Raw genomic sequence first — 27,013 nt, forward strand, 5'->3', positions numbered from 1 at the left:
CCCCTCACAGTGAGGGTCCATTTCAGAGCAGTTAGACAGCCTGTGCAGGGGTTTCTAGAGGGATTTTCTTGTCAGGAGAGCAGGATGCACAGAAAATGAGTTAATTTTGGCATTTTAATATTCATCACCTGGTCCTGTACAAAAGGAGGTAAATACATTGCTACTGCAAGGGAGAGCCCTGAAGCTCCCCAGGCAGAGAGTGGGAGCAGTGCAGTGGGGCTCTCTGGTCTCCCCACCAGAGCAGCCCTCTGCTTGTGCTCAGGTAAACACATGCCTTTGAAGAGTAAATACTGTTCTGTCAAGTTTGATGCCCAGTTTTGGACCTGTATTGGCTTCTGAACCTTTCAAAATCCCTGGTGTTACTTTACCTTTAAGTTGGCACAAGTGCCTAATGAAGAATTACTTGTTGAGTGTACAACGTGCATTACTTACATCTGAGACACAGATCATTTTCCCTGGGAAGAAGAGGCTCATGGCAGGCCAGAACCAGGCTCTGAAGCAGCATCTGTCTGTTCAAATGAAGGAAAAGGACCTCAGTGATCACGTGGGAGGAAGTGAACTAGAGATTTGGAGCAAAAGGTCTCGTATTTTCAGCTCCCATTTCAGCTCCACTCTCCCCAAGAATTTGTGAAACAGTGTGTGCACATCCCACAGACTCTGTCACACCAAAGTGAAAGCCCTCATCTTGCAAATTAGCACAGAGCCTGCAGTCAGGAAGAGCTTTCAAGAAAAGAAACGTGGTTTATTGGTGAACCCCAAAAGCAGAGGTGGGTCTCTGGAGAAAGCAATATAGTCAGCTCTGCCTATAGGGTTCAGAGGAGAATCTCAGGGTAGAAAAAATGGATAGGGGCAACTGTGGGTGGACCAGAAGGTGCCAGAGACAAGCTGAGATAGGTGTGAAACGGGAGGCCAGAGCAAAGAGTTTGAACGTGACGTGTTGGAACAAGGATGGGGAAGGCTCGGGAACAGGTGCGCGGCCCGACTGAGGAGCCTGGCAGATGCTCTTGGCAGATAACCTTATGTTTGGATGTTACAGTATTGCTAGGCAGGTGGAGAGGGTGGGAAGAAGGTTACTAGCATGGGAGTTGACAAATGGGATGTCACCATTTCCCATATGGGTAACTCTCTCCAATCTGTTCTTTCTATCCAACTAGAACCTTGGGATATCTCAGTATCTCTGGCAGAGACGACCATTCTACATTAGGTCCATACTAAGACCTGGAGATTGCAGGCAGTGGGGCAGGCAGTGGGGCAGGCAGGGGTGGGAGGAGACAAGTAAAAAGTGGAGACAGTGATTTCCAGGAAGACCCAGTTACTAAATCTAAACTTAAAAGACCAACTTTTACAAGACAGCAGGAGGCTCTGACAACTGGTAGCAGACCAGCAAAAGGGCTTCCCAGAACCTGCTTGTCCACATCTTGGTTTGGAAGTGACTCTGGGGCCCTGTGAAGAGGAAGGAATAAAAATTAAGCAACAGACTCATTCCACAGCTTCTTTTATCACTTTATTCATATTTCTACAGTGGACTCTTTAGCAGCTAAGCAAATGCCTGAAACTCTGTCATTATATATTTATATAAGCATTCAAAAAGAAATAATGAGAAACTCTGCCAGTGTTATTCCAGTGAATATGCAGAAGGAATATTATCACCCCAGTAAACCAACTTTGAAAGTCTTCCACTAAAACCTTATAAAATCCAACGATAGCCATAAATTAACACTAGATTAATTCAAAGGAGAACTTATCCCTCCTCTGCATACCTTCTAATCCATATCTCCAAGAGGTCATTTTAATTATCACACTGTCACTGCTATTCATTACTCTGCTATTGGAGACACAGAGCCAGCACTGTGCCTTTTGGATGCCTTGGAATTCACCATGTGAAGGCATTTTATTCCCCCCAAAAACACGGCCAGTTTAACCCCTTCACCTTGAAATGCTGAAAATACCAAATTTGCTTAGTGTTTTAGATAATTTTCCTTCCAGTGGGATATCTCTTTCTTGTTTTTAACCAAGTTCCCCTTATCAGAGAGAAACTAATTAACTAATGAAAGCCCAGCTAACAGGTGGATAATGCACAGACACTATCAGCTCAAGTTTTGCAAGATCCAGAGTAGCTTGTCCTTTTTCAGAGGCACGCAAAGCCAGTTCTTTGCCCTGATTTGTTCCTTCTCACTCTTTCTGGCCACAGTAAAGCTACCTGGAAGGGAAACCGTGGCCCAGTTTCTCCCAGGAGGTCTGTTGTGGTGGGCCTCCAGAAGTGCACATGAGGTCCTGAGACACAAAACACAGACGTCAGCCTTCAAGTCTTCACCCTGCTTGTGTGGAAAAGAGCTCAAGGACTTTACATAGAGCTCCCTTCTATCTGTTGAGACATAGATGTGGGAACTGTATTAAAGACAGATAAGCACGTATGAGGGCCTACTGGCTTCTTGGCTGCAAGACCCCTCTCGATCATCCTTTTTTACTCTCCAATTTGAGAACCACTGGCTTCATGCTTTAAACCCACAGCACTGGCAGATGTTTCAATTAGTCATACAGGACAGGAGACAAGACTGCCTAGCGACAGTGGCTTCAAGCAGAAATTTCACTTGCTGCCCATGGAAGGAGAAGGTTCTGAGGTTTTGCTTGGGATTAGCTCAATACTGTTTGTTCATCCCTTTCAACACTAGCTCACCTCACACTGCCCTAGTCACACATCTGTTGGGAAGTCCAGTCTTTCTAGACCCCAACCAGTTTTTGCTGGAGGATCATGGCTCCTGCCTGTTAGACAGGGCTTGCAGTGAGTTTCATGCCTGTAGCCTGACAGTAACATTTCTCATATGACCCCTTCCCTCAAATTATCTGATAGAAGAGCAGAAAAGCTAACCATGCAGCAGATGATAAACAGCACACTGAGGAGCACCTGCCTGACTCCCAGAACCTATTTATCAGGCTCTCTTAATGCAAGCTAACAGGGCCAGCACATGCAATTGGCATAAGAGCTTCTGAGCCTGACACTAAAAGGGGAGACATCACATGCTGCAGCAGGGGAGCCAGGACTCCCTTGTTAGCTCATCGTATGGATTACCCCTTTAAAGAGAGAGCAAGGCTGGTGGAGGAAGGGGAGGCTTTCTCATTTTACCAAATAGCTTTTCAGCCACTGCAAATTATGTCTGTAAATCTATCAGGTTACTTTTTTTCCCCTAGAGCTGAGACAAAAAAAAAAAAAAAAAAAAAAGGCAAAGGAAAAAGAAAAAGGCCCTGAGATTGATTTACCATCTATAAATAAAAAAAAAGAATCAATAGTAAAATTTCGAGCTAATTTCCCTTTCTCTTCCTAGGATCATTTGTTATCTTAGAAATACTTGTCTGGGAAAAAAAAGAGAAACATCATCAGTTCCAGACTCTGACATGCTCCTCTGCCTTGCCCTGCAGACCAGCCCTCCTCTTCTCCCCTCTCCTCTCATCGTGTGGAGAGCAACTGGTCCTTCAGGTGAACCTGGCTCCTCTTCTCTGGTTTGCCAGCAGCATGGCTGTTCCCTTGGCCTCGTTGGGTAGGGCATTTCAAAACTGGAATTTTTTCTTTCCTGCCAAAGGAAAAGAGAGAGAACAGGTATTAGTGAAATGCTGCAGTGTCTCAGCAGCAGGTGAGCTGTGGGGGGGGATGTGCTCTGAGGAGAAGCCATGTGTAAATTCTCACAGTGAAGTGCATCTGCAAGGAGGGCTTTGGCAGCTCGAGACAAATTAGAGGTGGTTAAAGACCAGCTGGTCCCATTGTCCTCTGGCCAGAGCAGGATTAGTCTTTCCAGGAGACTTCAAGGGCTTTGCACTAGCTCTGAGCTCTCCGGGAGAAGGGCCCCACTGCTTCCCTTGGGGCTACAGCACTTACCACTGTGCTCTCCTCACTGCAGCTCCAACACGCCTGGCACGTTTCACTTTGTTTCTGCTCATTAACAGCCCTTGTATCACTGTGAATATTTCCTTTTGGGGAATATACTCTTCACAGGACAGCTGGGTTCACAGGTCTGCTCACCACTGCATTGTCCCCGCTGCCAGGGATATTCACAGCTGGGACCAAATTCATTAGGGACAGACTCCACTGTGTGGCCGGGGAACACCTATCAGCCAACACATGATGCTGGTGCTTTCAGCATCCAGACCAGCACTGGGCCATGCTGGGGCAAGGACCTTCACCTTGCAGTCCCTGCAAGCACTGGCAGGTCACACTGGAACTGCAAAGGTGCCTCGGAGCCAAACACTGGGACCAAGAGCCAGAGGAACCACTGGCAGCCAAGGTAGCTTTACAGCCCTGCCTGCAGACCACCAGCAGAGAGTGAGATCCCTCCACACTCACCATAAGCAGCACCAGCCCTGAGCAGCCATCATCATACCCTGCCTGTACCAACTTCCAACCCTGTGGTGCTGTATTTCCTACTTATTTTGGCAGAGCATGAATTACCTCCCCTTGCCAAGCTGCCTGTGCAGCTGTAAAAGCAGCTGTAACTGTTGATGGCTTCTGCTTTGTAAAAAGCAGCAAAACCTGACTATGAGTTCCTATCCTGAAGCAGGAAATCAAGCCACACTGTTGGCCTTGCTCACACCAGCTAAGCGGCTCCAATGAGCCTTCAGGGTGCCCACTCAGACACTTCCTGGCTCCCCTAGTACCCACCATGCCCTGCCGATGCTATGACAGGAGATGGAGAGGAACCTCTACTTGTGCCAGATGTACTACTTAAGCACTTGGCCTGTTCCCTCCAGTAGCAGTTATCTGTATTTGCTACTCCAGATGCAATACTCAGGCCAAGCTGGTGTTGGTGCTGAGACACAAATACTAGGAAGGGGAGGACCTCTCCGTTCACACAGCCATGTCACCAAAAGTAAAGTATCTTCCTGAAAACCATGCAGCAGCAGGCTTGGGAAGAACTGAAAGGAAAAGTTTTGATGGAAAACCAGGTTTCCTGATCGCTTCACCCTGACTCACCCCTGAGGAATTAGACTCTTCTCAACCCGTCTTCCCCACCAAGTGTCTATGTCTTTGTCAGTTCTTCTGTTTTATTTTGCAGAAGGAAGTTTCAAAATACATTTTTAATTGAAGTAATGTAGGGGCTGATGGAGCACAAGGCTTTGAGGGCTTTACTTCCAGCAGCCCTCCCCTCCCCACTGCTGTCACAGCTGCCACCAGCTCAGCATCTACAGCATCTCCACAGTTCAGCCACTAACCTAAGGCACAGTGGTATTTTGAAGAGATAAACACTGAGACAAAAATAAATAAATTAGGACCCTGGGAGGGAGACCTGAGAGGCATACTGAAGCGAGAACAAGCAGTTTATCTTCTGTGTATAATTACAGTGACATGTTCCTAGAAAATGCTGGAGACCCAAACACAGCAGCAGCTGCAGACCAAGTGGAGAATCACACAAAACACAAGAAAGCCAGCCAGTTTGTCTGTCCGTCTGTCCATCCATCCATCCATCCATCCATCCATCCATCCATCCATCCATCCATCCACCCATCCATCCATCCATCCATCCCCTGCCTGGGGCTGCATCAGCACAGCCCTGTTTCTGCTGACAGCCCATGCCCAGGGCTGACCCAGTACAGGACAGGTGGGCAGGTCCTGCTCCTGGCCACGCTGGGCCCCCCTCTCCTCCACAGACACCAATTTCTCTGCACCCATGTGGCCAGTTCACTAGACCAGCACTGCTGGGCGTCATTCCCATTCTCCTCTCTGTAAGTGAAGGAAACAGAATGTGAAACAGGCAAAGAGAATAAAAAAGGGGTCTTAAACCTCCTTCCTTTTTCGTGATGTAGGTTAAGACAGAAAAAGGAAAGCCTGTCTAACCAACAGCACTTACAGGTGGGGTTTTTAGACACTGGCCTTTTTGAGCAGCTATCCAGGCATCCGCTGAACTGAAGCACCACTCTGTTCACATCAGATACTTGAGACAAAGTGATTTTTTTGGATGTGCAGCCAGTTGAGAGACAGTCATGATCAAATCATAGCTCTGCTGCATGCTCCTCACACGTACAGCAGTTAATCTCGCAGCCATGCACACTCTTTTGCAAATTGAAATCTCAGAGGCATAGCAATTACAATTCCAAATTTATACCACATCTCTCAGTCAACTAATTGTACATCCAAAAAATCACCACTTGAATAATCTGAATACATTCACCTTTACAGCAGAAAAAAAACCAACAACCCACTACATGCTTGATCTCAACACTATGTTGAGTTATGGAACCCCGTGGGGAAAAAAATGCCAACCTCTGATTTCAACAGTAGAATTACTTCTGTCTAAATACAGCAGATGCATAATTCACACTGAGTGTCTAACATCTCAGCAATTCCATCTGCAAAATGGGAATATTCCTGTTGCTTCCTGTAGCTCTCTCAACCTGTTTGCAGGAAGACAAACCCTATATATGGCTGCTCCAAATCTACTGTATATATTCACAGCTAAAACAATTGCATCTAGATTTTTAATTGTTAGGAAAACTTAAATCCTTAAAGTTCTTAAGTGAATCAGCAGGTTCAAAACCCAGGCTAATGCTTTAGATGTGCTGAGCTTGACAGAGGCACTGCCAACTGCATCTTTGTGCCACATGGCATTTCTTGACTTGTTTCCACCCAGTGAAGAAATTTGAGGTGGCAAGTTATAGATTTGAATTACTTTATTTTCCCCTCCCTTTGCAATTTAAATGCAGGATTCTCTTTTTGCCCTCTTTAATATGTGGCTGCAAAGTTACCCAAGCCACCTGAGTGGGATCAAAAATGAATCATCTAGGCTGGAAAATGGCTAACCTCTGCTCCCTGAAACCAAGAAATCTGGCTGCTCTCATGTAGCTGCTGATCTAACTTTTACACTTGCCCCTCCAGACAGAGGAGACACATTTCGATTGCATCCATTTCAGCTCAACAATCAATGCCTGATTACTTCAAATGCTTCACTCTCAGGGATGCACAATTAGCCAGGCCCACATTTGACACTGCAAGGGGAGCACAGTATTTTCTAGGAATGTCTGACAAGTTTCAAACACAAGAAACACAAATCAAACAGGCCAGCAGATAATGACAGCCAGTTAGATAATGTGTGCACTCCAAAGCAAGGCCAATTAGAAGTAATAAAAACAAATCTGAAATGTTAGAGCAAAGGTCAGAAATCCTCAGCCATTACCAAAGGCTTGATTTTCTTTTTTTTCAAGAGGTCACCAGTGCCCATTTCCAGAAAGTGAGCATGAATTCATGCTTGCCAGATGACAACCCACCTATTATATCAGATGATGATTTCTGGGCTGTACAAACCCCACTAGCTTGGTGCACAGAGAATCTCAGTAGTATCTGGTGATCTTATCAGGTCTGCACCCTGTGGCTGTACCTTTCTGAATGCAGGAGCAGGTCCATGCTGCTTTTAGAGAGGAGCCTGCTCTTGGTATTAGAGCCTGCTCCCCAGAGAGTTTGCAGAGGGCTTGCCCTCTGCCACAGAAAGGATCCCACTATTTCCTGTCCAGCCCTTGGTTCCTGCTCTCCTTCCCCAGCTCACTGCTGCAATGCACAGTGTCTTCACTGAGGAGACAGCAAATGGAGGCAGGAATAATTAGCTTGTAACTGGGACCACATTATCACACAAGAGGAGAAGTAGCTGCAATTACAAGAAATGGGGCATGGGGCTCAGACCCAGCCACTGTTTTATATCTTTACTGACTCTGGAGCAGGAAGCTGAAGAGAAGATGGGAGTGGGTTTTGTCTTGCCTCCACATCCTTCCATTTCTTAAGGAACAGCAGGAGAATAATGAGTTGCACGTACCTGACAAGGTGCTAGCATAAAAGGAGCTGTGTCTTGAGCTTCTTCAAATTAACAGTGTGATATTGGGATTAATGCACTAGGTGCATCAGACATTACCTGGGTCAACCCACACTACACATAGCAACTGTCTCTGCTTTTAGAGCAGAGTTCTCTGTCCTGCTCTTTAGAAATACAGGACAAGTCCAGAAGGGGGTGAAGCATGAAATAACACAGATGCAGTAAATCTGCTTACCAAGCCCTGCCTTCCTCAGAGGAACACGCCCAAGGAAGGAAAGGGAAAGCAGGTGGGTATCTCCAGGCATATTTATATGAGGATGCCTGTGAGAGCTAATCCAAATACATTTAGAGTGTAAATGTAAAGCTGATTAGTGAAACCACAGTAAGCTCCTATGTGGATATGCTCCTTCAGAGTTAAAGTAGCCATAATTCAATTTATTCATTTAGCTCATTTCCAAAAGTAAATTAAGGTAGGGTAAATTAAATTAAATCAGCTGACAGCACCTTCATTTTGAAAGGGATTGTTAACATGGACCCAATCTACTTCATAGAGCAATGCAGATTATTTTCTCCTGCTAGGCCATTCATCAAGCACAGTGGCTCCCTGGGCTAGTCCTGAAGTGTTTTCACACACACTCTGTTCAGGGACTGTCTGAAGCAGGACAGAGCTTGAGGTGCATTTGGCTGTTTGCATGTGCTTCAGTGCGTGTGTGTGTGCGTGTGCTTCAATCTAGAGTAACATCCTTCCAGCCAGCATTCTGGTTCCAAAGTGCTTGACAAAATAATTTGTTCTAACGTGGTATTTTGGTGAGCCCTCTGCTGGGAGCTGGCCAAGCACTGCAAATCTCCCCAGCCCCTGCAAATGGATCCTTGTCATTGAACCCACGCAAATGTGTCACCGTTTTAAACCTGAAAGGTTTTCTTTAACAACAGTTACGAGTATCAGGAGTTGCATAAAACGTGCAGACGTGTGTGGGAGTGAGCTGACAGATTATAATTACCAGTAGAGAAGGGAGAAAAAACAAAAATTAATTTCTGAGGCAAAACATATAATTTGCCTTTAAACCATAGTAGTGCTCCCATTACTAATGCAATTTACAGCCCGGGAAATCAAAGTGAAGTTGTTTGACTCCTCAGCCATTTGTTGGGTTTTTTACATTTTCTTTTTAAAGAAGCACTGGCCAATGTGGGAGGATAAAGAAAGGGGTTTGGGGTTTTTTAGACACTTACAGGAACTTTGCACTATTTAAACACTCAGGAAGCCAGGTAAGACAGTCTGCAGGCTCCAACTGCAAGATGACATTCCTGTGTTAGCTGGTAGGATCATGCACTACTGCATCCCTGACTGACCCTGCCAATAATACAAGGCAGACTTTTAAATACAGTCTGGTCCCACTTATCCCTCCAAAAGTAACACAGCTATAGAGCATGGATGAGGTTCTGGTGAAATTCCTGATATAGGTTGCAATCCTGCCTCCAAGGGAGCTGGGAGGGTGTTGGAGGGTTTTGCAGATTATTCATTTTTCCTACCCTCATTTAATTTCCTCTTTTCTCTATGATTTTAAGGGGTATTACAGAACCATAGAACAGTTTGGGTTGGAAAGGCCCTTAAAGATCAGCGAGTTCCACCCCCCTGCCATGGGTAGGAACACCTCCCACTAGACCAGGTTGCTCAAAACTCCATCCAGCCTGGCCTTGAATGTTTCCAGGGATGGGGGATCCACAACCTCCCTGGGTTTTGCTGACCTTTCTCTGGAGCAGCACTGGAAGAAGGGGAACAAACCATTTCCTTTGCTGTGTCTGCACAATTCAAGAGGCATTGACGGTAGCATTTGTGATACTCTTAATAGCAGGAGTAGCCTCTCAGTGTGGCTGAAATGTGCAGCTGAAATCTAAGATGCCTCCTTGCCCACGTCGGAGAACACGTGGTTTGTTTGGCTCCCACAGGCACTTCACTCAAACCAGTTTGCTAACTGGGCTATATCCTTCTACAGGAACACATGACTATGCCCTGTCACCAGAGCCCAAGGACTGAATGGCTCAAAGATGGCCAGCAGCATCTCCTTCCATATGAGAGAAGACATGAGGAAAAAAAGATGCCAGATTTTCCTTGCACTGTAGTGCAGCCATGCCTGGGAAGCTGTGGGCTATTTAAGATCTCAGTTGCACTGAGATCAGATTTTGTCTAGAGTATTGTTGCCCCAAGAAAATTTGTAATTTTTTTAATGACAGCTACTTTTTATTTTTTCTGTCTATTGGACTCGACTCTTCTCTTAACCAGTGAAAAGGGTGGGGGAAAAGATGACAAGACAGTGATTTAATGTAGGGAGAAGTGAGCTGGGGGTGGCAGCAAAAAGAGCCCCTAGAGAAGGACAAGAAGCAGCATTTACATAAAGCAGACAAAAGGTGGCTTCTCTCTCAGCTCACTTCACTCTCAGCTGTCATCTCAGTCATGGCCAGGTCAGAGAAGGAGCTGCCAGATGTAGATAAAACCTCAAAAATCCTGAAGGTGGATCTTAAAAATGTACAGAGGAGATTTTCTGAAAGACAGCAAGAGGTGGACTGGGAAGAACATCCCAGACCCAGTGGGACAGAAGGACCCACACACAGCGTGTGCCAAAAAGCACCAAATCCCTGGGATGGCATCAGTCTGAGCCTGCAAGACCACATAACCTCTGAACACAGCTCCTTAGTGTAAAGATGGGGCTCAGAACTTGAAAGACCGGGTTGTCCTGTCAGAAGTGCCTTCTATCAGACCGTGCTCATCCAGAGAAAGACATTGCCCAGCTCTACCCACCATGATGCAGATAACAGTGCCCATTGCCTCTGGGGATGATGGGACAGTCCTGTGGGCCTACCCAGCCTGTTGGATGTGCAGCTGTGAACTCATACATCATCATTAAGGCTGCAAAGTCAAGAAGCAAAAGGAGGAATTGCCAGAATAAAGGCTGTCAGAGCAATTTTAATTCAACCTCCTGGCAGATATGCCTTCTGATGTGGTCTTCAATTACCTCATCACAGCCTACTTTCTCTTCAACAAGACTGCTGCTTCATGCAGGGCACGATGGACAGACCACAATTAATGAAGGGACAGTCAATATTTTGTTCTTTCCTTTTTTTGTTCAGTGTGTGGCCCCAGGCATTATTTGCTGCATGCCATCAAATGCCTGCTTTTAGGCAGAATGATTAATCTTCTTCTGGACTTCTCTCTCACATGTATCAGCGACTGAGAGCATCCCACACAGGAAGGAATTTCTCTTCCAACACCCCTGTGAGCAGAGAGCCTGAGTTTTACCTACAGAAAATCGTGGTACAGATTTGAGTTGCAGAACACTCCACTAGCAAGGCCCAGGTGGGATTTTTCAGGGTACACACATGTTCAAAGCCTAGCTCCCCTAAACTCAGCCAGAGCTGTAAACACTCAGCACTTCTATAATTTGAAACCCAGTGTGTCCAGAAAACAAGAAACATGGAACAGGCTGAGTCTCAGAGAACATATGTCAGTGGCTTAAAGAGGCAAGAGCTCCACTGCTGATGTTGTGCTGGAGCAGGGCTCTGCTGTGCATTCAATGAGCCAAAGTGAAAGAACAGAGCGACACTGAGATGGGAAAGGGGTGGACTTAAGGTAGTGCAAGGTGACTGGCACTTGCAAATTTTCAGCCAAAGTTCCATTTTCCAACTTTAACCCCTTTCTGGAGCAGCTGTACTCTGCTTGCTCTTAATCTCTTACAAATTTTTGGCCTTTCACCAAAGATTTCAGTGGAGGGCATTTCTCCCTTTCAGCCCCAACAATCTTAACCTTTATTCTGGCACAAGTAGAAAGGGGTGAGTCTGGAATAGAGATTCAGTAAGAGGAAGAGCTCCCTGTGCCACTGGCAGCATCAAAGGCAGCCCCACTCAAATGCTTTCCAGTAAGTGCAGCAGGAGCACAATTTGCTGGTCATTGAGCAGTTTTAAAACGGACAGTAATGAGAAGAAGGGCATGAACCTTCATTGCCACCCAACAGCCCCTTTCTGCCTTGCACTCCCCTGCTCTATGCCCACTTAAACCAACCTTAGAGAGATGTCTTTGTGTGAGGACAGACTTTCTTGAGCTTCCCTAAAGCATGTCTAAGTGACAGTGCTCTCTCCTGCAGCTTTTGTAGGCAGCACAGAGGTTTCTTTTACTGTTTGAAATTCATAGGCCTACCAGCTTGTCACTCCAGAAAATTTCCAGCATTTTCAGCAAGGCTTTTAATTCATTAGCTCACACAGGAAAATATTCTAACCTTCCTGCCCTCCCCAGCTAAGTCATTGATGCTTTCCTGTCTCACTGCAGACACATCACCTTCAAGAACATAATTGCTTAGCATGTTGTTAACAATGGGCATTATCTTTCTGAACTGGGTATTTTTTTGGGATCACGGGGTCTTCCCATGATGAGGACAGCAGGACACATTGGGGTTACTGTTGGAAACAAATTCTGACTTTCTCTTGTGGGAAATGCCATGTGGTCAGAGCTCTGGGCTCCTAGGGGATCAAGAGGAAGTTTGGCAGAAGTTCAGCAAGAGGGAAAGGGCTGAAGGGTCCTGTGAGGGACTGGATGAGCTGTGGTGGGAGGGAGGTTACATGGCAGAATAACCCGTGAGGTTTGCCAAGAGGTTGCTTCAGTTACAGAGGGAGCAGAAACCTCTAAGTTTGATTTCTATGGCCTGCCAACTGTGAATACCTCCTCTGACTGGTGAGAACATGTTGGGAGGGAATAGGATTGCCCAGTGCAGAGTTGGGTGCACCCAAGGTCACTGCAGGCCTTCACAGACCACCACAACAATGCGTTCAAGACTCATTGCTAGCAACCAACCATTCATGGCCAAAACACAGCACCCCTACTGCCCCCCCTGGCAAGCTCAGAAAATACTTGAGGGCTTCAGCTCTAACCTGGTTTTCATGGTGGCCTCTTGGGAAGTCAGTGGAGTCTGACTCCTGCAAGGATGGTGCGTGCTGTTCCACAGCAGGAAGGCTACATCTACAAGGGACAATTGTCTCAGGGGCTTCTGTAGACAAGGGCAGGTGGAATTTAACCACAGATCCTGCCGACTTGCTGGATTCACTTACAGGTACATAAGCACCTAACACAGTTATTCCTCTTTCCCTCTTGGAATAAGCTGCACAAGCATACGTGACAGCTGAGGGCAGCCTAGACCCAGCCTCCAGCTTGGTCCTGTAGCAAGAGCTATTGCATCAGTTCTTGGCTCTTGCTCCAGACCATCCTAATTTCACTTCCCACTGCACTACCCTCTTTGCCTCTGCTTGAGCAGGACTGTTGTCAGACAGCCTGACTGCACGCACTGAATTCTGGAAAGGTGCCTGAATTTGGGCACCAGCCATATTTTGGATGCTCAGCACCATATCTCCCTTTCTGTGCCTCAATTTCCTTCTCTGCAACACAGTGATACCAAGATAGACATTTCCTTCTTTAAGATCCTTCAGCCAGATGTGCTCTGGAAGTGTTGCAGGTTGTTGCTATTTCCAGGGCTATCACTATATATATTTGCTGCACTAATTCCCTCAAACAAATGGTTCTGCCTGTAGGAGCCTGGGACAAAGCAGCCAATCAGTTGTCCCTTACACGTTTATTAATTCTGCAGCTTTCTTTCAATGAGGATGTGGAATCTGGTAATGTTTTAATATATTTTCATAAACTGTGGGCACAACATGTCCTGTTTCAAGCTAATAACTGTGCCATATAATTAGTCCTTGATTACACAGATATTCAGTATTGCTTTACGTATTCCAATCCTTTCCTAGTGCCTCTGCCTAGCCAAGGCATATTTAAGCCACAGATATCTCCCTTCTGTTCCCCAGCAGTTTGCAAGATAATTTTTTTTTTGACAGGTTTGCAGTTAACACGACAGCTTCAAAGAACAATTTCATTTCATTGATGTACATTTTCTATATATACAGGCTCTGATCAGATGTCAGGTGACAAAGCCCAGGGTACAAATAGAAGGCATTTGTCTGCTTACAAGGAAAAGCTGGTATTTGAAAGCTATCAGGAAATTAGCAACATGAATCTTTAAAAATCTATTCCTTAAACATCTGTTGGCTTTGGGCTGAGCATTTACTGTATTTAGGCTTTTACTGCGAGGTAGCACTCCCCAAACAAAAAATCCCTTATTCCATTAGACTCTGCTGGGGGAAGGGGAAAAATTTGATCTGTGCAACCCGATTATAGATGTGTATCTTTCCCTGCTGGCATGGCTGTCTCTATAGAGATGGACATGGATATTTGATGAGATTAAAATGCTTCAGTTACCACTGTCAGTGGCTCTTTAATTTTAAAGGAAGAAAGCAAACAAACATTCCTTTTGATGAGGTAACTGAATGATGCTACGGAAAAGCACTTTGCTGTCAGGTGGTAATTAGGTTCAGTAATAGTCGTGGGTTTTTAGCCTTGGAGGCTGTGGCCCCTGGGAGTGTGAGAGAAATGATACATTCAATTTCCAGAGGAGAGGAAGATGCTGGATGCTTTTCTCTGCAAACCCTGCAGGTCTCTGCAGATAAGACATTGAGAACTGCAGCACTGACAATCCTCCTTGAGCCAGCCTAAACTGTTGTGTCAAGATCACAAGCAGAGAAAGGGAGATGGACTCAAAGCAGGGCATTTAAACACCTAAAGCAGTCAGGCTGGCTCTGACCGCATATATCAGGAACTGCCAGAATGGCTGCAGCAAGAGGATTTTTAAAGGCTGCAGAAGGAACTCCAGCAATTGCTCTGCAGTCTGGGCTAATATTTGTAACATCCATCTTACACATCACTAGAAAATCTTCAATAAGAAAGTGTTCCTTTGCAAACAAGCAACTGTTCCCACAGGCACTTTTTTTAAGGGGGAAAGAAGTGAGGGAAGAAGGGAGTGAATTTCAAGGTGCAGTTGCTTCCCATACCAATTTAGAATTGGCTTTTCCACTGCAAAATATAAATTATATTTGCTTGTGGCATTAAAGAGTTGAATCCCAAATGAAACATTCCAATGGGCCCAAATGCATTTAAATTGAAATTCTGAGTTCAGAGGCATTATTGCTGTTCCCTCAGAACAGAGGCAAATTCTGAATATGGTGTTTCCCATGAAACAAGAGCTCTGGTTCCTGCTCTGCTCCTCTCCTCACATTATTATTCAGCTTTGCCTGTTCTAGAAGTGATGGAACTCGGCAAACAGCTCAGTCTATCTCCCCTGCTCCTCATGCAAGCTAAGAGACACTGAAAGGACACCAACAGGCCAACACCAGCCAGGGAGCCAGCAGCACTGCAGGGATGAGAGCTTGGGCATTTCAAACCCTCTACTCACACATTTGTGCATTGCTCACTGGTGCCTTACATCATGTTGAAAAATACTTGCTTTTCAACAAACATCCACTAACCTGGTTGTAAAGCCGGAGTAAGGACTTAAGACAAGAGGAGAACCCCAGGCAAAGGGTCTTGTTTGGACTGGCAGAAGGAACCCACTATCTGGCTGCCAGCATCGCAGCAGATTCAAGGCAAAATGGAGAGCCCTGCCTTTAGCACAGGCTTGCCAGTAATTTCCTGAAGCACTGAAAAAGTTTTCCCTTCTAGAATTAAAACTTTTCAGAATAAAGTGTGTCTGCTTCTCCTCTCACTCTCAGGAGATAAATGAAGGGTAAGTCCATTAAAGATACTGGTGTGAGATTGGTGTACAGCAGACAGAATTCAGGAAAGATATCGATATCTCCAAAATCCCCTGAATATTTTTTCAGGCATAAACCAGGTATCTTTCCTGATCATAAATGCTTTATTTCCGAACGGAATTTCAATAAAATAAGCACAGTTAGACTAGCATGCTTATTATAAAGCCCTAATGCAGTAAAACTGAAGTTTAGTCATGAAAGGTATTAAAAAAGCAGCCCTGCTAAAGCAAGAGAAATTGCTTTCTGACCTACCGAGTTTTAGGAGTAGGTCCTAGTGGTCTATCCACCAAGGAGTTCAGCCTGTAGTAATCCAAGAATGTCCTGGCCACATTTCTTCCAAGCTTCATATCTGTGAGTTTTTAATTAAGGAGCATTTTTCTGAAATAATTAAAAATATTATTAATAAAAAAAGCAGAGTCTAAAGGTAAATTACTGCTATTTGATGCATGAGCAAGTTTTACATTAACCATCCCACAGTGCTTAGGCTTCAGGCAAAATGACTTAGGCAAGCAGATAAAGTGGGGGTCACCTTGTTTGCTACTCATTTTCACAGGCAGATGCTACATAAAACCACAGATAGAAGGAAACTATCTCCTTTTCTCCCCACACCTGGCTGCAGATCCCTGTGGTGATCATGTAGTAATACCCTAGACCAAAGGAGCCTTCCAATTTCCATGTTCAGAGAAAATAGTTACCTAAAAATGCTTGGATACAGGCAGCATTTCAGTACTGGTATCCAGGAAATGAGGTCAACAATGTTGTGGTATGAACCAGCCATGGACCAGTGAACAAAGTCAAGGTAGGTATTAAAGCTGTAGCTCTCCAAATTTCTAGCACTGACCTCCACAGTGTCCTGGGAGAACATAGCATTCTTCAATTGCATTGTATTCAGGACCTCAAATGGTGCTTTTAGCACTGAACTGGAAGGACAGTAGATTACTTTGAGGAGGTCAGCAGTAATTCTGGGGGCTCTTCTCTCCTCACTAGCCACGATTCCTCCTTCAGCTAAGCCCGAGCCCTGCGCTAGGCAAGCACTGCACATCAGAGCTGCCAGAGACCTCACAGGCACAGGAACCAGCCTTCCTGAAGACTCAGTTGCCTAAAAAGAAGCTGAATAACCTGCCAATGCTTCAAAAAATAATATCCTAGACAACACATCCATGTAACGAATCTCTTGCCTGTGTGAAATGTCAGCTCTGCTAGCCCTGCAGTCAAGCCCTGATCTAGTGGCTGAGGAGGACTCCTGACACTGCTTTTCTCTCCATTGATCTGGTCTCACTTTTCCAGTTCCCACTGCCACTCCTGGGGAAGGTTACACGGATCTAATCCCTTCTAATCCCTTCAAGGTCTATCCTGATATGCTGACTGCCGTCCTCAACCATATGTGCTGTAGGTTCTATATTCTTCTGCCCAACAGTGCAGCACAGCCTGAACAGCTGGTGTCACGGCTGTTGTCGGTGTGGACAGGGACAATTGGTTGTGTGAAACAGCACCGGCTGTTCCACGGCTGCTGCAGTGCCCAGTGAGCCTCCCTGCAGCCTGCCAGCTCTGGTAGACCAGACTAATCGTACGTGCAGGGAAGTTCAGAAAGTTGGAGGAAGCTTAAAGTCTCTCAGTTCCAGGAAGAGCAGTGTTGCTTTGAAAGTGTTTTGTGAGTCTCAGTGGAATTTGGAGAAGTCTCGACAATAGTTTGGTTACTGCAGATGCAAACACAAAGCAGCAGCAAAGGTTAAGGGTTCAAAGTAGTCTTGACAAAGAGAGAAAGAAGGGGAGAGGGCTGTCAAGCATTTAAGGGATTGAGAAGACTAACATGGCTTGATCTTGTAGTTTCTTTCATTTACTCAGCACTTTAAAGACATAAAGTGGTAATTGGACTCAATAAAGTCTCTAGGACATTTTGTCAGTGCCAATCTCGGAAGGCTCCTCTGCCAGAAATGGCCCTGCTGCCCTTTTCTTTGTCTCTCTACATTGCTTTTGTTTGCACAGTGGGAAACACCTGACCTGCAGTCCTGGAGGAGGAAGCCCTTAGAAGAGAGTGGGTACAAGCACAGAAGTGGCTACACAAGCCCCTATATGATGCCTTACAACTCTGCCTTAAAGAATCCACTTCTACTGCTGAACTTAATTCTTAGGAACAGCTTTCAAAAGGTGAGGACAGTTAACTGCTGGGATAACCTACCTTAGCACATCTGGAAACCTCTAAAGCAGAGGTCTTCAAGAAGAGGTTAAACCCACAGCAGGAAAGAATGGTTTATGCCTAACTGGTCCTGCATGGAGCTTGGAAAAGGAAGTATAGAATTTTCTACAGTTCTTAACACCTAGATAATCCTAGCATGGAGCCCACACAGAACTCCTGTTTGCCAAATTACCAGGAAAGGCAAAGGCTTTTCATGGAGCATGGACACGTGGGTAGACAGACACTGTGAAGAAACTGGAAACACCAACCTGTGCCATGTGCAGGTTCTGAAAAGTTAGAAAATGGGAAAAACTGGCACTCATCACTCATGGAGAGAGACTTGAACCAGCATGAGAGAAAAAATGTGCATTTTCTAATATAACCTCTCAGTCCGTCCTAGCCCCACTGCTCTGCCTGCCACCTCTGCAAAGGACGAGCAGCTCCCGTCGTGGAAATCAGGCACTTGATACATAAAACCAGGAAGAGCAGTAACAGTCTCTCCCTGCGACTGCCCAGGCTGGGCGAGGAATGACCTGACTCACTCAGCAAGTGCAGGCAGTGTGCATGTGCAGAACTGATGGAAAAAACAAATCAAAGTAATAACATTTGCATTTATATCAGGTCCACAAAAGACCCAGACTCCACTTTGTCCTACAATGTATTACGAGCACATAAATAACTCCAACTAGAACCAGAACCCACTTTTGCTGGCTGGTTTGTTGCCTTGTTTTGTAACCGGCTTCCTTTCTGCAGACAGACATGCCATGCTTTTGCTCACAGGAACACCCTACCCAGCTTGAACCACGCTTGACAGAAGGCCTTTTCCCAGCTATTCCCATCCTGAGAGCTCAGTTTCTATAAGATACGTATGACTCTCCATTTGGGAGAGTCGCAGTGGAAATTTCTGGCTAGCTGCAATTTCCTTTCCTGCTCCTTCCCCCATAGACTCACTGTTCCTCCATGTTCGTATTTCTACCTGGAAGTGGAAACCAGTGTGCCCAAAGCCCCTCCTGGAATCCCCAGTCTCACAGCATTCCCTCTTGGAATGGCATCAGCAGTTTGAGGAAGCTGTCAGAGCAGTCTGTTTATGTAAAACTGCCAAATTTCACAGATGTTAGGAAGTTAAAAATCGTGTGAGGGGCTCTCTGCAAAATTCCCAGTATTTATGTTCCCTACCCTAGTCTCATACCCCAAAACTTCCAGCCTTGGTAAGAAAAAAGGACAGAGGAGTGGGGAATCTCATAAGCTGTTACTAGTTTTCAACTGAGAAGATTCATCAGTCCTATTGTGAACAGCCTGCTTATGGTGGAGCCTCTAAAAGCACATCCACAGCCTTGTTCTGTCTGTGCATGGAGGCTATAAAAATCTCAATTTGGAAACCAGTTAGCAGTACAAGTCATTTGGGGAGGTACTAAATGTTGCTGCTTTAATAGCTCACTGATCATTTAATAATGTCACTGCTGCAGAGCATGGTGGCACCATTTGCTCGCTTTTGTTTTCCTTTTTGAAATTCAGGGTCATTTCACTTTCAAGTGAGTGGATTATCTCTCTTTCCCCCTCTTGCCAGACACTGCAAACTGCTTTAAATAATTAGAAAAAGAATGGCTCCTTCAAGTTCACCATCTCATTTTCATAAGGTCCAGTGTCATTGCTTTGGAACAGGAAGAAAAGCTGTGGTGGTGGTAAGGATTTGACAAGGGCAAAACAGTTAGCAGCCCCCACTCATCTTTGATAAGTCCTGTGGGGTCTCTGCCAAGCAGACTGGATCTCAGTTTTTATGTCTCATCTAGAGGACAGCACTTCCATCAATTTGAAACACTGCACTGGGTTATTAGCTTATGGAATTAGTCCAAGTTTAGTCCTAAACAGGATTTGAAATCGTGACCATTCAATCCAGAGGCACCACTGACCAGACCCATGCAAGTCTTTTGTTTCTGACAAAGCTTTAAGTTATCCTAAAGACAGACAGAGAGGAAAGGAAAGGAAAAATATAGGGAAGGCAGAAAGAGGGGAAGGAAAACAAGACACAAAGAGAAAGATGAATCTTTATAATAGCTCAAATTAAAAACCAGGAGAAGCTCTTTGTTTGACAAAACTGAATTGTACAGCAAATCTCAGTCCCCTGCAACAACAATCCTGTTATTTATGAAAAGAGGGTTAGTTTGTGTGGGAGAGTCCCAGGTGACTGTGGTCAGCTAGAATATTGTCAGCTTCATACAATCTCAAGAGAAATATGGATGAGGTTTTCTCATCTGTTTATAACAGCTCCCATCAGTGGATCAAACCCCTTCCTGACTCAAACAGGAGTTCTAATGGAAAATGGCATCACATGGCTTTGAACCACCCTGTTACATCATGCCTGGCCAAATCAGAACTAGTCCTCTGTTTTCATAGAGCTGTTGTCACCAGTTTCTTACTTGTTTTGTTTCACAGGGCTGACACTTTTCTCTAATAAAGAAGAGATGCTGCCCTTCTCACAACTAATTGGGGCCCCCCCTTCAAACAAACTGTAATTGGGGCAATATAGAGAGTTGGCAGCAGGGTGTGTGTGTGTGTGGGGGGGGTTATTCTATGGGTTTTCAGCAGCATTTAACATGGTGAAAGTCTGGGCACTTACGATGCACCCTTCTCTGAGAGTGTCATTCCAGAAAAACAAGCATCACAATGCCTACTATGTGTTTATATATTGGAATATTATTATCAAAGGAGGAAGCTTCTAAAAAGGAGTGTGGGGAGAGGATAGGACTGACCCTGTCCTCCCAACTGACTTTCAAGAGAGCAGGGCCTCACCAGGCAAGCACTAAGTTTCAGGCTGTTGGTTTTGCAGGGGTCTGTGGTGGGCATGGACGTGATTTCTGGGGAGGGTCTGCCACATCTAAGGAGAACAGGGCTTATCACAGCTCCAGTGTAAGAACCAGGCTCAATGTGGGAGTTACTGGTGATGGTCTCTCATGGTAATAGGCAGGTCAAGGTAGAGAAATGCAACCAGACCATCCAGCCTTAAAATGTATACATGACCTGAACACAGCCAGCCTCAGAATTGCAAAGGGACTTTCCCAAGGAGAGTATTTCCATTCCCAACAGCCTCACTTCACTCGCAGATGCGACAGATGCTTTTGGAAATGAAACGTAACAGCAATGACAAATCTTCATTTTTATTCCTCTTGTGTGTTATCAGGGAAGGAGCAGGGTGGAAAAATCCCTGACTGGCTATTTCAGGCTTTCAGGCCTTTATCCTGAAATGCTTGATTGAGGTGGAAGAAATTATGAAGATGGAAGTTGTGCGCTCTTCTCCCTGAGTAATCAGAGCCCTGTAATTTTCTCTTCTCCTCTGAAAGATGAGGTTGGAGAACATGTTTCTTGGAGAGCACTGTTTTATCTCTGCCAGAGGGACTGTTCCACAAGGACCTCGTTGTATTTCCCATGAACTCATTTCAATATCAGGTATTATTTCTGGCCTTCTCATGAACTAAACTGAAACATGCATATCCCAGCTAACACCTGGACATGGGGAGTGGAGGGATCTTGAGACAAAGGGAGAAAAAAGGCAAGAAGGTGGAAGTGCTGCATGGGAGCCAGTGCCAGGATACAGCCAAGTACTCCCAAAGGGTGGCAGAGACTCAAGAGGGGAGTGTGGTGGAGCACATCCCTACCCCAGCGCTCCCTCTGCAACACAGCAGCACCAGTGAAGGAGCGACCCAACTGGACACATTTTGCTCCTGATGAAAACCTGCGTGCAATACTGAGCAGCAGAGCTGCTACCCCGTGTGGCCGTGGAAAGGGAGCACTTTATTCCACATGGGATTCGAGACACACAGACAGGGAAAGGAAAATCAGTCTGTCCAGAGCAAGCACAGAAACAGAGAGGAGAAAGATGTCTCAGATACTGCCAAAGTAACACTGGAAACACAAAAGGACCACTGCTTATTTTTACATCCGAAGCCACATGCCATTTACCAGCACTATGAGCACGTTTTTGCAGACACCTCTGCTTCACCATTATCCTAATGCCATTTTCACATTGCTCCATGTAAGTTACATTTCATCCATTTTGTGGTCCCTCTGCACCAGTGGGAGATGGAAACCTGCCCTCCTATAATCTGGCCTAAACTATAAAATGACCAAAGAAAATGGTTTATTTAATATCTTGGCAGTGTTGACTCCTGATGAGGTTATCTGAGGGACAGAGGTCAGAACCAAGCTCACAGGTGAAAAAGAAAACCCCAGAAAGGGCGAATTTTCAGCATCAGTGTATTTTTTAAATCATGAAGATATTGCATCAGCATTGCTCTATATGTTGGTATACTTTAAAAATTATATACTTAAAACCTGATTATAACAGCTGCTATCCAATTGTCCCCCAAATAATTTGGGCCTGCATTCACATTAATGTCTGAGGGATTTTTAGTTAGACTATGGGAAAAACACTGGGGTGAGTGTCTTCTTGTGATTTTAACGTTTCTGATCTTTGCTGCTGTTTAATTCTGTTCACTTGCCAAATCTGGGAAGGAGCCCTTGTGGATTAGCTGACCTCAGCTCTTTACACAGTCAATGGAAATTGCAGAGCTGATTCTCTCTGATATACCAAAAAGGGATGAGAGAGGAAGCAATATATCCACCTGAAAATCCAGCACTCACAGTCTTCTTCTGTCACTGATGAATGTTCTCAAATGCATAAAGGAAAAACAGCTGGAAAACTTACGTCTTAACTGTTTTTGTTTCCAGCTTTGTTGGAAATGCAAGAACAACACACAGTTTTCCAGTTCTGATCAAAATCCCCAAAACACCCTGGAAAATCATGAGCTGAACTTGAGGATCCTCTTGGTCCTTCACATCTCGGCCCAGAAGCATGACAACAACCATTGTTCCATGTCTGACAATTCCCATTAGACATTCCACTCATGGCTTCGTGCATAACATTCACCACCACCCAAACAAAATTGGTTTCAAGATAAATGGTAGAAAGGGTGTTTCAACACATCACAGTGTGGATAAACCATTTTTCATCTCTAAATTGTTGGAAGCTCATGAGTTGTATAAATCCTAACTAGGCATCAGGAGTCTGTTACATGCTGCATTTTTCCTCTACTGCAGCTTGCATTTCAAGACAGGGCATAGTCAATAGTTTGGACATGAACAATTTGAAAAAGAAGAAATTAAGAAGTATAATTAAATAAGAAATATGAGTAATTGAGAAATATGAGGATTGTGTTCCCTGGTGAAATAAATCTGCATATAACTAGTTTTAAAGTTTTTTAATAGAGGGAAGCTAAAGAGAACTGCAGAATGCTGGCAGTGATTGTAAGACTCACAATCATTTTGGGGGACCTTCCTTCCCTGGCTGGGATATCCCAGGCTCTTTTGTGTCCAAGTGCAACTATTTGCACTTGGGAACATGGGCAGCTGCTCCCCGGTGTCAGATGGAGAAGACCTCCTGGAACCTATCTTAGATCACTCATCACCCATCTGAAAAAGGACTCCATCTAGTGGCCATTAGGTGGTTTCAGTCAAGATACCTCATCTTCAGGATTTGCTCAAAGATCCACTGGACTTCTCTTGCCTTCAGTCAGTCTTTGGTAAGTCCCTTCAAGACAAAGCAAGGTCTGCATTTGTAGTGGGCAAAAGACAGGGAAGAGGCATCTTACCCATCTTACCCTCAGGAAATGGCTTAGCTTCTGTCTCAGACTGTCCTGGGGGGAAAAAGGACCATGGCCTCAGAGGCTGTACCTTTAAAAACACTTGCAGCCTCCAAGTAATAGTCATGCTTCAGTGTGTTCAACATTTTGGCTGAGCTCAGTACAAAGTGCAGTGATTTAAAGCTGGGAGATCAGGCAGGATTCAGCAAATTCAGAATTATTTATTTCTTTAGAGCAGAAAGTCTGGCTACAGATTATTTACTGCAAATGGGTCTGTTTGGGGGAGGGGAGGGAGGCGAGAGGGTAGAGAAGGGGCAAATTGATTGATTGAAATTTTTCAATTAAGTCAAGCAGTTTTTTTAAAAAAAAAGATTTAAGGCTTTACTGAAAAGTGAGAAATAATTCTAGATTCTGGAGCCCTGCTAAGTGCAGATCATAGAGAAGACGATGAGGGGGAGCAGAGAAGAAAATGTTATTCTGTGGGAAAGGGGAGGGAAGGGAAAAAAAAAAGGAACAAACAATATAAGTATCTTTGTTTCTTTAGCTACTTTAATGTATTTCTCACCCTGAGCTATCTCCAGTATCTGCAAGTATTGATTCAGAATAAGGCACTGTGGTGTAGGCTGCAGGCAACAGAAAGCTGTGCTGGGAGTGTCACTTTTCCAAGGCTGTGAGAGCACAAAAAAGAATCTGGGAATTGGTTTTGCAATGGGAACTATGCCTGGCCAAGCCAGGAAGGGCAGCCTGGGTTGAGGTAGCAGAGTGGGTCCAGCTCAAGGGATGAATAAATGATGAAGGCATCTTTGGGTGCTTTGCTTGGGATTGAGTGGCACTAAAGGATGAGTTGACAACCAGAGTTAAATGAAGTAAAAGGAAAAAGAAGGGACATCAGCTCATGAATGCCAAGACCTCATTTCTGCCTACATTGCTGGCTCAGACTCCAGGCTCAATGCCACACTTGAGCTTGGGCTATCTGCCCTACTGGGGTTTCCTCCCCAAAGCAGGGACACACGTGAACTGGGCCAAAGCTCTCTTCACATCAGCTGGACATGTCTCATCTGTAGGTGGTCACTCCAGAATGGTGTTGGCGAATGGGAAGAAGAGAATTAGAGCTGTTACAAGTAGGAAGAGAAGCTAATGCTATTTTTGTCTTTGTAGGGAAGGAGTAAAATATTTCTATAATCACCAGATACACTCACCCACCCCCAGTTAATTGCCTCTCTGCTATTTTAATTCCCATTCCCAGATAAACTTAGCTTTTTCTAAACCCTATGATTTTTCCTTTGTGTTTTAAATTCAAGCTGGAATGCAGTGATAAGCCACTACACACACACACACACATATATATATTTAATCTACACACACACAAATATAGTTATATATAGTTCCTGCCACAAATAACATTCCTCTGACTGCTGTCACAAAGCCTTTGCTAAAAAATCTACTCACCCAAGCTGGCTTGTTTTTCTACATCATGTTCCCTGGGGAAGGACTGCTGGCAGCAGTGGGGCTGTGTACAGATAAAGATGTTGGAAAGGTCTGCAGCTCTCCCCTTCTCCACTGCCTGTCTCTTCCCCTTATTTCTCTGATGGGGTGGGAATAAACCAGTGCCAAACTTCAGATCCACAAACTCCTCTCAATGAAACAACAGCCAGCTTTGCTGAAGTGGCTGGAACTACAGCACTGTACAGTCAGTGCAGGAGTGGCCCTTGATTTATAAAAGGTGCATCTCAAAGCAAGTGCTTGTGAGGGGTTTCAGCATTAAATGGTGGGCAAGCTTTAGAGTCACTGCTTTCCCCAGTGAAAAGGGCTTTCATAACAAGATGCTTGTGACCATAATTTAACCAGCAACCTCTGGAGTTTAGGAGAGACCTAAGTAGCAACTTTGCATCTCTCCATTTTCCAGAGTGTCACTTATAGCTATAAAAATCACTTCCCCTTCAAACTCTCCTTATAGTGGTGAGACTTGCCTGCTGCAGTGCTCCTTACTCTGGCACAGTGCCTATGCAACAAATTGAGAGGCTGGACTGACTCACAGTCCCAGTGGATAAAGATAACAGGTATAGGAGGCTGTTTGTTTGGGTTTTTCAGTTTTGTTTTGTTCTGTAAACCAAATTCTTTCCAACGCCTTTTTTCCCTATTAAACCTTCATATTTTTGAGGCCACATCCTGTTTTGCTGTTGGCATAATGTCACTGTCTGCTTGTGTTACTTATCTCTATATTACTAACAAGAAATAATTCCAGGAGTCCTATTTGCCTCTATTTGCAAGTTCCAGAATCATTCCTGGAGAATTCTTACTCCACCAAACTGAAGAGAGTTCCTCCTTCTCAGATCCACTTCTGACACTGGTGTTCCCATTGAATCACTGAGGAATATTCATCCACGGGTGCCAAAGGATGCAGCTGTCCACCCTGATGCAGAGGGCTGGGGCTGAGTGACTCTCTCCACTGAGCAGCCATCTCTGGCCACTGCAAAGCCAGATGGCTGAGCTCCCAGCTGCATCCCAGGCTCTTGTGAGAAGCAGCATTTGGCTGTGTAGTCACAAAGCTAAGTTAGACTCCGCCACTTCTGAAGCTGGTTTATTTTCAGCTTCATTGTCTGGGGACTTTGAGGGGTTTGGAAAGGATGATCACAAGTCCAGAAAGTCCAAGGAGGAAAAACTGAAAAGATATGTGGACTTTGGATCACAGAAGAGCGAAGACAGAGAGAGAGAGAGAGAGAATGTATACATAAGGGTGCTGTAGAACAGGACAAATTTTTCTACATCTGCTGGTGACAGGACAGGGAACAATAGCCCTAATTTACAATAAAGCAGATTGAGATTATATCTTGGGGGAAGCTTTCCAGCAATAAGACTGGTGAAGCACTAGAAAAATACCTTCTGGGGAGGCTGCGGCATCCGCACCTTAAGACAGAATTAGGAGAGCAGCTCTCAGGAGAGGAGAAAGTAGAACTGGCCCTTTGTGAGGAAAGAGGGGTGGGCAAAACATTGCCCCTGCAACTCAGTTCATTAGGTTCAGATCTTGTCATATAGTAACACTCTCCACTGGGGTTTTTCTCAAGGCATATATGACAAGTCTCTGCTCCTTTTGCACTGACAGGAGGGAGAGTAAGGGGCACAAATTCACCCCTTTGTAGCTCACAAGCCCCAAAAGACCAGCATAACTATCTCACCACTCACCACTATGGCCTGTGATTGAAAATTCAGCCCCTCTTTACAGGCACTATGTGCTACTGCCTTCAGCTGGACTGAACCCAAAGTCCCCTACCCCGTATTCATCTGCTCCTTACTTCTGAATTCAAACACTGTTCTTCTTTAAAAGCCTCTCTGCCTTTTTCCTGGTAATTAAAATATTGGTTGCACTCTAGCTTGCTTTTCCAAGAGGTCTGGACAGCATTGCAGGCAGTTCAGACAAACAAACAACCAACCAGAATCCATTAGGAACTGCCACTGCTGACTGTCGCCCTTTCACATACATCACATTGAAAAGGTTAATGCTTCCCAAAAGGGGTGGGAGAGACGGGCGGAGGGGAAGGGCAGGAGGGATCCAATCCTGTGAGGACCAGATGTCAACGACGCTCAATACGGCACAGAACGGGCTCCCCCGTGAGTCAGGCAATTGCCCATCCCTTGGCAAAGCTTCCCTTTGAGGGATCTATAATTTATGAGGGAAGGTGGAGAGCTGAATAAATTGTGCATAGAGATGAAGTGCCGATGATCGCAAACGC

At 45.0% G+C, this 27,013-nt stretch overlaps 1 protein-coding gene across 2 annotated transcripts in view; it reads right to left on the reverse strand.

Annotated features, from left to right (window-relative positions):
• Positions 1–1,504: 1,504 nt before the first annotated feature.
• Positions 1,505–27,013, reverse strand: part of LOC127386921 (BEN domain-containing protein 5) — a 911,971-nt gene continuing 886,462 nt past the window's right edge. For both annotated transcript variants that reach the window (XM_051624630.1, XM_051624629.1), the window contains exons 12-13: positions 15,723–15,819; positions 1,505–3,569 (exon numbers count right to left, since the gene is read on the reverse strand). In XM_051624630.1, coding sequence (XP_051480590.1) covers positions 3,446–3,569; positions 15,723–15,819 — 221 coding nt within the window. In that variant the 3' untranslated portion in view covers positions 1,505–3,445. The remainder of the gene's footprint in view (positions 3,570–15,722; positions 15,820–27,013) is intronic.

This window comes from Apus apus, chromosome 7, assembly GCF_020740795.1.
Source record: "Apus apus isolate bApuApu2 chromosome 7, bApuApu2.pri.cur, whole genome shotgun sequence".
NCBI classification, from domain to species: Eukaryota; Metazoa; Chordata; class Aves; order Apodiformes; family Apodidae; genus Apus; species Apus apus.